General features: G+C 48.8%; 1 protein-coding gene across 3 annotated transcripts; it reads right to left on the reverse strand.

Annotated features, from left to right (window-relative positions):
* Positions 1-692: 692 nt before the first annotated feature.
* On the reverse strand, positions 693-10,826 carry LOC308469617 (uncharacterized protein). 3 transcript variants are annotated; one of them, XM_080992337.1, is made up of 5 exons: positions 7,832-10,826; positions 7,026-7,095; positions 5,306-5,432; positions 4,419-4,598; positions 693-3,337 (listed from the first exon to the last, which is right to left on the reverse strand). In XM_080992337.1, the coding sequence occupies exons 2-5, from the start codon at positions 7,047-7,049 to the stop codon at positions 1,908-1,910; spliced, it is 1,761 nt and encodes a 586-aa protein (XP_080848463.1). In that variant the 5' UTR covers positions 7,050-7,095; positions 7,832-10,826; the 3' UTR covers positions 693-1,907. The 3 variants fall into 3 exon arrangements, with proteins under 3 accessions (XP_080848463.1, XP_080848464.1, XP_080848465.1); XM_080992338.1 differs by lacking the exons at positions 4,419-4,598; positions 7,026-7,095; positions 7,832-10,826 and adding an exon at positions 3,563-3,660 and having other exon boundaries at positions 5,065-5,423; XM_080992339.1 differs by lacking the exons at positions 4,419-4,598; positions 7,026-7,095; positions 7,832-10,826 and having other exon boundaries at positions 5,065-5,421.
* Between the last annotated feature and the right edge of the window lie 327 nt (positions 10,827-11,153).

Consider the following 11,153-nt stretch of genomic DNA (forward strand, 5'->3'; position numbering starts at 1 on the left):
AAGTTCTATAATTTAGCAGAGTAACATTCCCTTTTTCCCTTTTCTTCTTGGGAGAAAAGCAATGGTAAACCTAGACAGCATCTTAAAAAGCAAAGACATCACCTTGTCAACAAAGGTCCGTATAGTTAAAGCAATGGTTTTCCCTGTAGTGATGAATGGAAGTGAGAGCTGGACCATAAAGAAGGCTGATCGCCGAAGAATTGATGCTTTTGAATTCTGGTGCTGGAGGAGACACTTGAGAGTCCCATGGACTGCAAGAAGATCAAACCTATCCATTCTGAAGGAAATCAGCCCTGAGTGCTCACTGGAAGGACAGATCCTGAAGCTGAGGCTCCAATACTTTGGCCACCTCATGAGAAGAGAAGACTTCCTGGAAAAGACCCTGATGTTAGGAAAGATGGAGGGCACAAGGAGAAGGGGACGACCGAGGACGAGATGGTTGGACAGTGTTCTCGAGGCTACCAGCATGAGTTTGACCAAACTGCGGGAGGCAGTGGAAGACAGGAGGGCCTGGCGTGCTCTGGTCCATGGGGTCACGAAGAGTCAGACACGACTAAACGACAACAACATTCCCTTTTTAAACTTGTACTGTACAGCGGATAACGTTTGCCAGGCTTGTATAAGCCTCTAAAATAAGTTTCCTGGTAATTTCCCCTTTATTCCCTCTTAAAAAGATTAGACACGACACAGTCTTGTATAAAAGTATAAAATAGTTTACTCACATTCTGTTCACAGATGGATCCCAGAAGGCAGACTTAAGTTACAAAATATATACACCTGGAATCTATCCCATAAGGAGATAGCTCCTTTGTCCTCTCTTGGCTGGAAGCCAAGAGAGAATCTCAGACTAAGAAGATGTTGCTGTTAGCTATTCCACTTGGCACCTTTAATTCTTTTATGATCTGTTGTCCGAGCATGAAAAGCTCGCGGCTCCTTTCTGTCTTTATGATCCGACGTTGGCTGTTAGGCTGACGACTGTGATTGACGAACAGAAACAGACTTAGGAGTACTTTGCTTTCTTTTGGATCTGCAGTCCTTTGTAAAATGTCCTTGTTTATTGCAGAACCAACAACTCTTGGCAGCTTTAAATGCAGTTGTATCACCACAAGTTTGCATATGGCATTGCTCATTATTTCTGGAAATAGGAGTGCTTATCATGCAAGCCTCCCTTCTGTTCAACTCGCCCATTAAACTTGCCGTTACCCCTTCCACAGTTAATTGTGCTGGTGGAACGGCAGATATCTGGCTAGCTACACCATCAAAGTCTTCATTAAGGGAACAAAGAATGATAAATACATACTGAATATCAGGTATCTCCATGTCCCTTCGAATCAATTCGCCACGTATCGCCTCCAGACGTCTCAAGTGTGCTGCCAAATCACCACCAGGCTGCAACTTCGTCTGGTACAGCTGCTTGAAAAACGTCAATGGAGACGCTGACTTTTCTCTAATATGTACTGCTGCAAAACTGTCCCACATTTCTTTGGTTTTCTTATTCCTTATGTAGACTACTTGCTGGTCGCTGACAGCCAAATTAATTATCGCCCTGGCTTTAAAACCAGGTCACGTTATTTGCTCTGGCCTTTAAAGAAATACACATCTTGTGGAACAATAATGAACCTTCAAATTTAAAGAGACCATTCAACAGTTGCTTCTTCAACGAATGGAGTCAGAAAGAGAGATGGCTGCCTCCCCTGTGCTATTTTGTTACCTGCAAAGGTGAGGTCATGCCCACCACTGGTCACATGTAGAGGAAGTTTGTCCCAGCCCAGGTGGAAACAGGAAGTTCTGACTGGCTGGTACAGACACCCCCTCTTTATGTCCACTCTAGGAATGTTGTATTTGACTGCTCTGTGTTTCACATCCCACACAGAGAGGCACCAGTCACTAGGTAGAGATGGGAAGTTCTATTTGATCTGAAGGATCCTTGTGGGGCCACCGAGGAGGCTCTCTCCATGGTGGAGCTTTCGATGCGTGATGACGTTGGAGCTCTGGCTGAACGTTTTCCCACAGTCAGGGCACATGTAGGGCTTTTCACCCGTGTGGATTCTCCGGTGTTTAGTGAGGGACGAGTTGACGTTGAAGCTCTTCCCGCAGTCGGCGCAGACGTAAGGCTTCTCTCCCGTGTGGACTCTGAGGTGCGTCGTCAAGTGGGCCCGTTGGCTGTAGCTCCTCCCGCAGTCCGGGCACTGGTAAGGCTTCTCTCCCGTGTGGATTCTCTGGTGTCTGGCAAGGTTGGAGATGACAGTGAAGCTTTTCCCACAGTCCCCGCAGATGTAAGGGGTCTCCCCCGTGTGGGTGCGCTGGTGAGTGATAAGGTAGGAGCTGGTGGTGAAACTCTTCCCACAGTCGCCACACTTGAAGCGTTTCTCTCGGCGGTACGGGCTCTGCTGGTGCCTGGCCAGGCGAGGCCTTTCGGGGAAACTCTTCCCCCAGTCGGCGCCATCGTAGGGTTTCTCCACTGTGTGGATTCTCTGGTGAGCGATGAGCTTGGAGCTGATGGGGAAGCTTTTGCCGCACTCTGGGCAGACGTAGGGCTTCTCGCCCGTGTGGAGCCTCTGGTGCGTGATGAGGTTTGAGCTGCCGCTGAAGCGCTTCCCGCAGTAGCGGCACTCGTAAGGCTTCTCGCCCGTGTGGATTCTCCGGTGTTTGATGAGGTCGGAGCTGACGTTGAAGCTTTTCCCACACTCCAGGCACCGGTAAGGCCTCTCCCCTGTGTGGAGGCGAAGGTGAGTGACCAGGTGAGACCTCTGGCTGCAGCAGCGCCCGCAGTCGGGGCACTGGTACGGCTTGTCTCCCGTGTGGCTCCTCTGGTGGCGCAGAAGGTTCGACACCACGTTGAAGCTTTTCCCGCATTCGTTGCACGCGTATGGCTTCTCCCCGGTGTGGATGCGCCGGTGAGTGATGAGGGCCGAGCTGTGGCCAAATTCTTTCCCGCAGTCGGGGCATTTGTAGGGCTTCCCCCCAACGTGGGTCCTCTGGTGGCGGATGAGGTTCGAGAGGAGGCCAAAGCCTCTCCCACAGTCGGCACAGCGGTGGAGCTTCATGCTCCCGTGAAGTCTCTGGCGGCTAATGAGGTTGGGGGGCCGGGCCTTAAGGATCTTCCCACACTCCTTGTGATGGTTGCTGAGCCCCTGGTGGGTTGCACAGTCCCGAGTGCCCCCAAGAACCTCCATATAGGGAGGAGGGCAAGCCCAGCTCTCTCTGAGGAAGCTTTCATCTCGCTTCTCGCGGGACTCCCACTTCTTAGCACCAGAGGACCCCCTCCTTCTACAGGCTCCAGACAAGGCCATGCGAGACCTCACAGTCTCTGGGTACTCTTCCTTGTTTTCACTCTCTGAAAAGAAACCCACATGAATGTGTCATTCACAGATTCCGGAGGATCCTCCGGAAAAAATAATCTCTCAAAGGACCTGTTGATGGCATTTTACCATTGTACTGTCGAGCGTGTATTAACTTATGGTCTCTGTGTGTGGTTTGGGAGCTGCACGGTCAGGGAAAAAACAATGTTGTCCAAGGTTGTAAAGACTGCGGAGAGAATAATTGGGTGCACTCTCCCTACCTTGGATCAAATCTATGCTTCCAGGTGCCATAAGAAAGCTGCAGAGATAGTGCAGGATAGTGTGCTCCCCGGAAATGATCTCTTTCAGCTTTTGCCTTCTGGAAGAAGGTACAGGGTTATAAAGACTAGGACTAGCTGCCTGAGAAACAGTTTCTATTCAAATGTGATTTTGGTTTTAAACGCAGTGTAAGATAGTCTCTATGGGAGTATATTGTATTTAATTATGGGGTATCAGAGTTTTTAGGAGGCTAACCAGGCTGGGGTAGCTGGGATAGCAGGCTTGTTGGTTTCTGAATGTCTGATGTAGATTTTCAATTTCGTTGTTCTCTATGGGACAATGACAATAAAGATTATCATATCATATTGTAAAGCACAAAATGGCTCCCATTACCACAGCGGCCGGAATGGCATGGACTCCAAAGGCCTGATTCTAGAAGTCAGACATGGCAAACCCATGTCCCTCCAGATCTTGCTGGACTCTACAGCTCCCGTCAGCCCCAGCGTGCATGTCTAATCATCAGGAATGATGGGAGTTGTAGTCCAACAGCATCTTGCACAGATGGAGCAGGTAACTTAGCGCTGCGTTAGATGCAAGGCCTTGTTTTGGATGCCTGCTACAAACTCTCTTGTTTTGGCAAGCCCACCCAAACGTGCAGTTTTCACAGAATCACTTGATTCTTACTCCTATTTGGGTAGTTTTATTATGTGTGCTGTTATTTAAGTCTGTTTTATCTTTTTAAAAATGAATATTTTATACTATTCTATTCGAACGGCATATAAATATTGCAAAATAAGCAAAACAAAACAAAGCCCAAAAGCCTCCAGGAACCCATTGCTTGCTCCATGAGCTCCTGACCTGGGCAAGATGGGATTGGGCAAGGAGAGCTCACAAGGACTGCCTGAGATTCCCAGCTGTGGTCTCCATCCGAACCATCGCTATCTCTTGGGCTCCTGGCTTCCTCTGAGTACTGGAGATAAAGACCCCAGGCCGTTTCTTCTCCTTCTGGTTGGGCATCCCCAGCAGAACTTGGAGATCCTGTTTTAGATAGACAGAATCTCCTGTCAGGTAAATACCAGAATTCTTTTCTGAGAGGCTGCACGTGAATTCAGCTAAGTCCTTGCATGTGCAGAACAACTTCCTCAAGGAATATATATACCTGACACCTTTTCTCTGCCAGAGCTCCTGTTAAATCCTTCCTGTTTGCCCAGGGATGGAGAACCTGTAGTCCTCCGGTTATGAGTAGACTCCAGTTCCCATCAGCCCCAGCCAGAGTGAGTGGATGTCCACCTCCCATCTTCAACCACGAAACCACAGACACGTCGCGGACCACCAGAGTGAAACTCACAGATCTCTGGTAGCCTGCGGACCACAGTTTGAGAACCCTTGTCCTAAAGTAAAACTTTCTCTTCCAGTCATTGTGTGCATGTTTCAAAAGGCTGACACACAACGACAACAAAGCCAAACCCCGAAGTTTAAAAATAGCAACTGAAAATGATATTACCTAGCGTGCATTTCTTTATCTCCAAGAAAGGATGTCCAATCTCTGGTGTCCCTTAGATTTGCATCTGACTGCCACATGGGACAAAGTGCAGGCAATCTGTCCTGAGCGCTTGAGCTACTTCAGAGGACCGTCATGGCCGGGAGAAACCCAGAACTAAAGAGTCTGAGGAAGGTCCTAGTGCAGCGAAGCCAAGGGTGATGCAGTGGCTCACAGAAAGACAGAAGTAACTGGGGCTTTTTACCTGGGGATGCTGCACAGTCCTCTTCTTCCCCCATTGGAGTATCATTTGTGGGGGATGCTTGGTCAGGGTGAGACAGGTGCACTGTTTTCTCCCCTTCTTCGTCTTCCTCCTCAGGTGTGCCCAGCTCCTAAAACAACAAGGCTCCTAAGCTCACTGCCTGCTGTATTAACAACAGTCACACTAGGATGGCTGCAGGGTGTAGCCTTCCTGTGCCCAGGCCTCTGTCTGTTCCACACTAACACAAATCCTAAACTCCTGTGCCATGAAAAGATGTTAAAAATATAATAATAATAATTTATTATTTATACCCCGCCCATCCGGCTGGGTTTCCCCAGCCACTCTGGGTGGCTTCCAACAGATTAAGAACAGAATAAAACATCAAACATTAAAAACTTCCCAACACAGGGCTGCCTTCAGATGTCTTCTAAAAGTCAGATAGTTGTTTATTTCCTTGACATCTGATGGGAGGGCGTTCCACAGGGCAGGCACCACCACTGAGAAGGCCCTCTGCCTGATTCCCTGTAACCTCACATCCCACAGCGAGGGAACTGCCAGAAGGTCCTCGGAGCTGGACCTCAGTGTCCGGGCTGAACGATGGGGGTGGAGACGCTCCTTCAGGTATACTGGGGACGAGGCCGTTTAGAGCAGGCACCCCCAAACTCGGCCCTTCAGTTGTTTTGGGACTACAATTCCCATCATCCCTGACTACTGGTCCTGTTAGCTAGGGATGGTGGGAGTTGTAGTCCTAAAACAGCTGGAGGGCCGAGTTTGGGCTTTAAAGGTCAACGCCAACACTTTTAATTGTGCTCGGAAATGTACTGGGAGCCAATGTAGGTCTTTCAGGACTGGTGTTATATGGTCTTGGTGGCCACTCCCAGTCACCAGTCTAGCTGCTGCATTCTGGATTAGTTGTAGTTTCCGGGTCACCTTCAAAGGTAGCCCCATGTAGAGCGCATTGCAGTAGTCCAAGCGGGAGATAACCAGAGCATGCACCACTCCGGCAAGACAGTCTGGGGGCAGGTAGGGTCTCAGTCTGTGTACCAGGTGGAGCTGGTAGACAGCTGCCCTGGATACAGAATTGACCTGTGCCTCCATGGACAGCTGTGAGTCCAAAATGACTCCCAGGCTGTGCACCTGGTCCTTCAGGGGCACAGTTAGCCCATTCAGGACCAGGGAGTCCTCCATACCTGCCCATACCCTGTCCCCCCAAAACAGTACTTCTGTCTTGTCAGGATTCAACCTTAATCTGTTAGCTGCCATCCATCCTCCAACCACCCCCAGACACTCACAGAGGACCTTCACTGGTTCTGTTTTAAAAGAGATGTAGAGCTGGGTATCATCTGCATATGGCAACATGTCTAAGACCACAACCCTATACTTCAGAAGTGGGGGAACTTTGGTCCTCAATACGTTGCTGGACTCTCATCAACTCTGACCATGCTGGTTGGGGCTGATGGGATTTAAAGGGCCAAAGGCTTCCCACCCCCCGTCTACATATTTTCTGAATGAATGAGAAGCACACGAAACTACTACTGCATTCAAACCAACCAACCAACCCAACTAGATTGTGCCCCAGAGGACTGATCAACGTTTCCCTTCATGGTACTCAAATCCCAACTCCTGAGATGCCCACCTTTCTTGCTCCAAGGGCACGATGGCTCAGAAACCTTCTTGAAATTGCCTCTACTAAAATAAATTATTTGAAGATCTCCCCCCCTACCTGAGTTGGTTCTGCTGTAGCCATTCCTTCTTTCAGCAGAATGCACTGGGTTGGGGCAGAAGATGGCAGACTGTGATGTAAAAGAAAAAAGAAAAACAGCAAAAGGGTTCATTTTAAGAAGGGATATTCCCAGGTTCAAGTCCCTGGCATTTCCAGTTTGAAAAGGACCAGGAAGCAGGTGATGGGGGGGGGGGTAGAGGCCTCTGCTGGAGACCTGCTGCCAGACAGAGTGGGCATCACTGCGCCAGCTGCTAGATGAACAAATATTTAGGCAACTTCCCAAGCTCCTTTCCAGCAAGATACCTGAGTGTTTTATAAAGGCCTGTTTCAGGGATGGGGAACCTTAGATCTTGGGGTGCAGTGGGGAATTCTGGACCCCCTCAAGACTCTCCGGAGGCCATACCTGCCCCTTCTGGCAGGCTCTGCTTTGTAACCTCCTTGAGAGTCTTTGCCCGGCTGGAGTGTGTAATCTTCAAATACAAATATCTGCATTAGGCTGATTGTTAGGGTTAAGAAACTGCAGATCGAATAAAAATAATATTTTATTTATATCCCGCCCTCCCCAGCCGAAGTCGGGCTCAGAGCAGCTAACAATAAAAGTAACACAGCATTTTAAAAGCAATATTCTTAAATCAATTCAAAATCAAATTAATAAATAGCAACCACTGGGCCAGAGTTCTACGAGGGTCACCAAAGGAAGGGGTCAGACTGTGCCTTGACCAAGGGCATTGAGTCTCACTGGGGAAAATATGGGGAACACCACGCAGGTGAACACAGCCTGGTCACACAATCCCAGCCTCGCCTACCTCACAAGGTTGTCGCGAGCATAAAGCAGGGTCGCCTTTACATAGGCCGCCTTCCGTCCCTTTTGAGGAACACGTGGGAAAGGACTACACAAGTGCGCAGGAAACAAAACAAAACAACTCTCTCGTATGGCTCTCAGATCATTTACCCATTGTCAGCTGATCTGACATTCCCCAGCAACGTAGCAGGAGGAAAAGGGGACGGAGACCCCGTCCTGCCCCACGCCACAGTTACCTAGAGTGCCCGGCTGTTCCGGAGTTAATCGCTGGCTCCCCTCTTGGGGGCTGAGTCCAGGGAGTAGGTGGGCACACAGTCTCCACTTCGGTCGGGCGCGCAGGAGTGGGCGGAGACCCGAAAGGTTTCTCTCCCTCTGCAGGCGCCAATCAGCAACTGGGCGCCCCAGGCGAAGGGGGCTTTCCCTGGCCAATAATAAAGTCAAAGAAAAAGTCGATTTCCGATCGCAGCGCCCCATGCGACCCCTCGCCGCCCTCCTTCTTCCCCAGCTACTTCCAGCCCCTTCCTGTGCCGGCAGAAAAGCAAACCCCGCTACAACAGTCGCTGCAGCGAGGAAAGAGAGAAAAAGTAGGCAGGCAGGAAGGGGGATCAAAACAAAACAAAACGGCAACCTCTGCGCGGGGTCTGGGGGAGCTGCAAGGCATGTTATATATATAAAACAGACGTCAAATTACCATGCGGGAGGGTGGCGCCACCCGTTTTCTATACACGCAACTGCACGGGGAAAGAAGGCAGGGTTGCGAACTGAGCCGCGTGGAAAACGCCACAGCCGGGCGCTCCTCTCCTGCAAAGGCGGGGATTCCCCCCAAAATGCAGCTAAGGCTTGTAGAGTAAGGTCGCTACAGCAGCAGGCAATGCAAGGGTAAGGGCACGTGACTTTGTAACGTGGGAATGAGCGCCTTAGTCCTTGGGTGAGGTCTGATCACCCCTTGTCAGAACACAGGGGGGCTTCCGAAGTAAAGCAAGCCAGCAACCCCAAATCACACCGTTGTTGCAATGTTCCTCAAATTACGCAGAGCCTGGACATCTGTAAATGGGACTGGGAGAGTCGAAGGCATCTTCTTATTTTCCTAAAGTTGCTCCTCCGGCGGCCTTTCCCAATAATCACCATCCTTTAATATCTTTAAAATGTTTTACTACAAGCGTTCCTCTGAAGTTTTGTTTCAAGTGAAGAGCTTTGCTGTTGAGAACCACCGAGATACACAATTAAAAAACAGGACTGTAACATTAAAGTGTGAAAAGCCTCTTTTTTTAAAATCTTGAAAATATTCCTTCCTCTGCCCTTATGAGTAAGACTACAGTATGGGCAAATTTCTCCCCAGAACTTGATACAAATTTCTTTTGTGTGCCTTCAGGGTGGAGCAAGACTGGGGACAGTATTTGAATAATCAGTTTGTTGCTCCTATTCCAAGGCACTAAAATCATAGAATCTTAGAGCTGGAAGGGATCCACGGGTCATCTAGTCCAACCCCCCCCCCCCAATGCAGGAATCTCAGCTAAAGCATCCATGACAGGTGGCTATCCAACCTCTGCTTAAAATCACCTTGACTTCTATGAATCCTGATGTGGTTACATCACAGATAGGGAACCTGTGGCCATTCTGCAAATTGCCCAGTGAATATTTAGCAAATTATGCTCAGAAGCCGCTCATAGGAGCAGTTTTAAAAAGTTATCAATACTTAAAGCACAAGAAAAGCAAGCACATTCCCTAAATACTGTATATTCCTTCCAGTAGCACTTTAGAGACCAACTAAGTTTGTTATTGGTATGAGCTTTCGTGTGCATGCACACTTGGTATCTGAAGAAGTGTGCATGCACACGAAAACTCATACCAATAACAAACTTAGTTGGTCTCTAAGGTGCTACTGGAAGGAATTTTTTTATTTTGTTTCAACTACGGCAGACCAACACGGCTACCTCCCTAAATATAGTATTTTATATCCGCATTAGCAAGCTAAACAAAGCATTCATACTTAAAAATATATACAGTGGTACCTTGAGTTAAGAACTTAATTCGTTCCGGAGGTTCGTTCTTAACCTGAAATTGTTCTTAACCTGAAGTACCACTTTAGCTAATGGGGCCTCCTGCTGCCAGCGCATGATTTCTGTTCTCATCCTGAAGCAAAGTTCTTACCCCGAGGTACTATTTCTGGGTTAGCAGAGTCTGTAACCTGAAGCGTCTGTAACCCGAGGTACCACTGTATCCCTAAATGTATGGAACCTTATGGCTGAGAAAGCTGTTGAAACCAGGTCTCCTATGCTCAAGTCGAACAATATCGCTGGCTTTACAGAGCCATGAGCTGTGGTGCTTGGAACGCTCACCGCCAAACATGTTCAGATAGTTGATCTTGGTGGTGGCCTGTCTAAGTAATACATTGGAATGTAGGTAGGAAACATTATTGGTTCCTCAACCAATTGTGTAACAGAAAATCCACACGCTTAGGTATGTATGACACATCTGTCTTTCTGAATCAGAGGCTGCCTACCAGGAGGGTGGGTAGCTTTTGGCCTCAGAGCTCCCCCTCAGGCTGAAAAAGGTTCCCCATCCCTGGGCTAGACTAGGCTGTGTATTGTTCATTCCAATTTTTTGTAAGTTGCTCTTCATCTTTATCAGGGCAGATTTTTTGTTTAAAAAAGCACTTCTTCACACAGTGCATAGTTAAAACCATGGAACTGGTTCCTGCAGAAGGCAGCGGTGGCCACCAAGTTTTGCAAGAGGCTTGGACAGATTTATGACTTATCAGTGGCTGCTAGCTATGATGTCCCTGTGAACTGCTTCCACAGCTGGAGCCAGAAGCCACAAGAGAGAAGAGGAATCGCACTCAGGTCCTGCTTGCAATTGGTCAGTCGCTTTATGTAACCCAGGGCAACATCCTTACTACAACAGAAACGGAGAGGTGACAAAATTATAAAATCGGGAAGGGTAACCACTTCCCCACCCCTTTCAAATTAAGTCCTTTCTCCAGTGGGTGGAAGATCATTCTCACGGATAGCTCAGTCCGTAGAGCATGAGACTCTTAATCTCAGGTCCTGGGTTCCCACGTTGGACGAAAACACAGGAGCCAACTCCTTGAGGCCGAGGTCCTTTTGGTTCCCCCCAATAAAATATTTGAGGGGGTCGCCCCCCACCCCAGTTGATACGGCATTGCCGTTCAAATGGTGTTTGCGTGCCATGTCTTGTGATGCGGGCCTACCTGTGCCTCCCCAATCATTTTCCCCAGTTGGCACCCCTGGGCGAACGATTCCTGCATTGCATGGGGGTTTTGGACCCTCGTGGTCCCTTTCCAACTCTGCAATTCTCCGATTTCC

Source organism: Podarcis pityusensis, assembly GCF_964106645.2.
Source record: "Podarcis pityusensis genome assembly, chromosome: 2".
Taxonomy (NCBI): Eukaryota; Metazoa; Chordata; class Lepidosauria; order Squamata; family Lacertidae; genus Podarcis; species Podarcis pityusensis.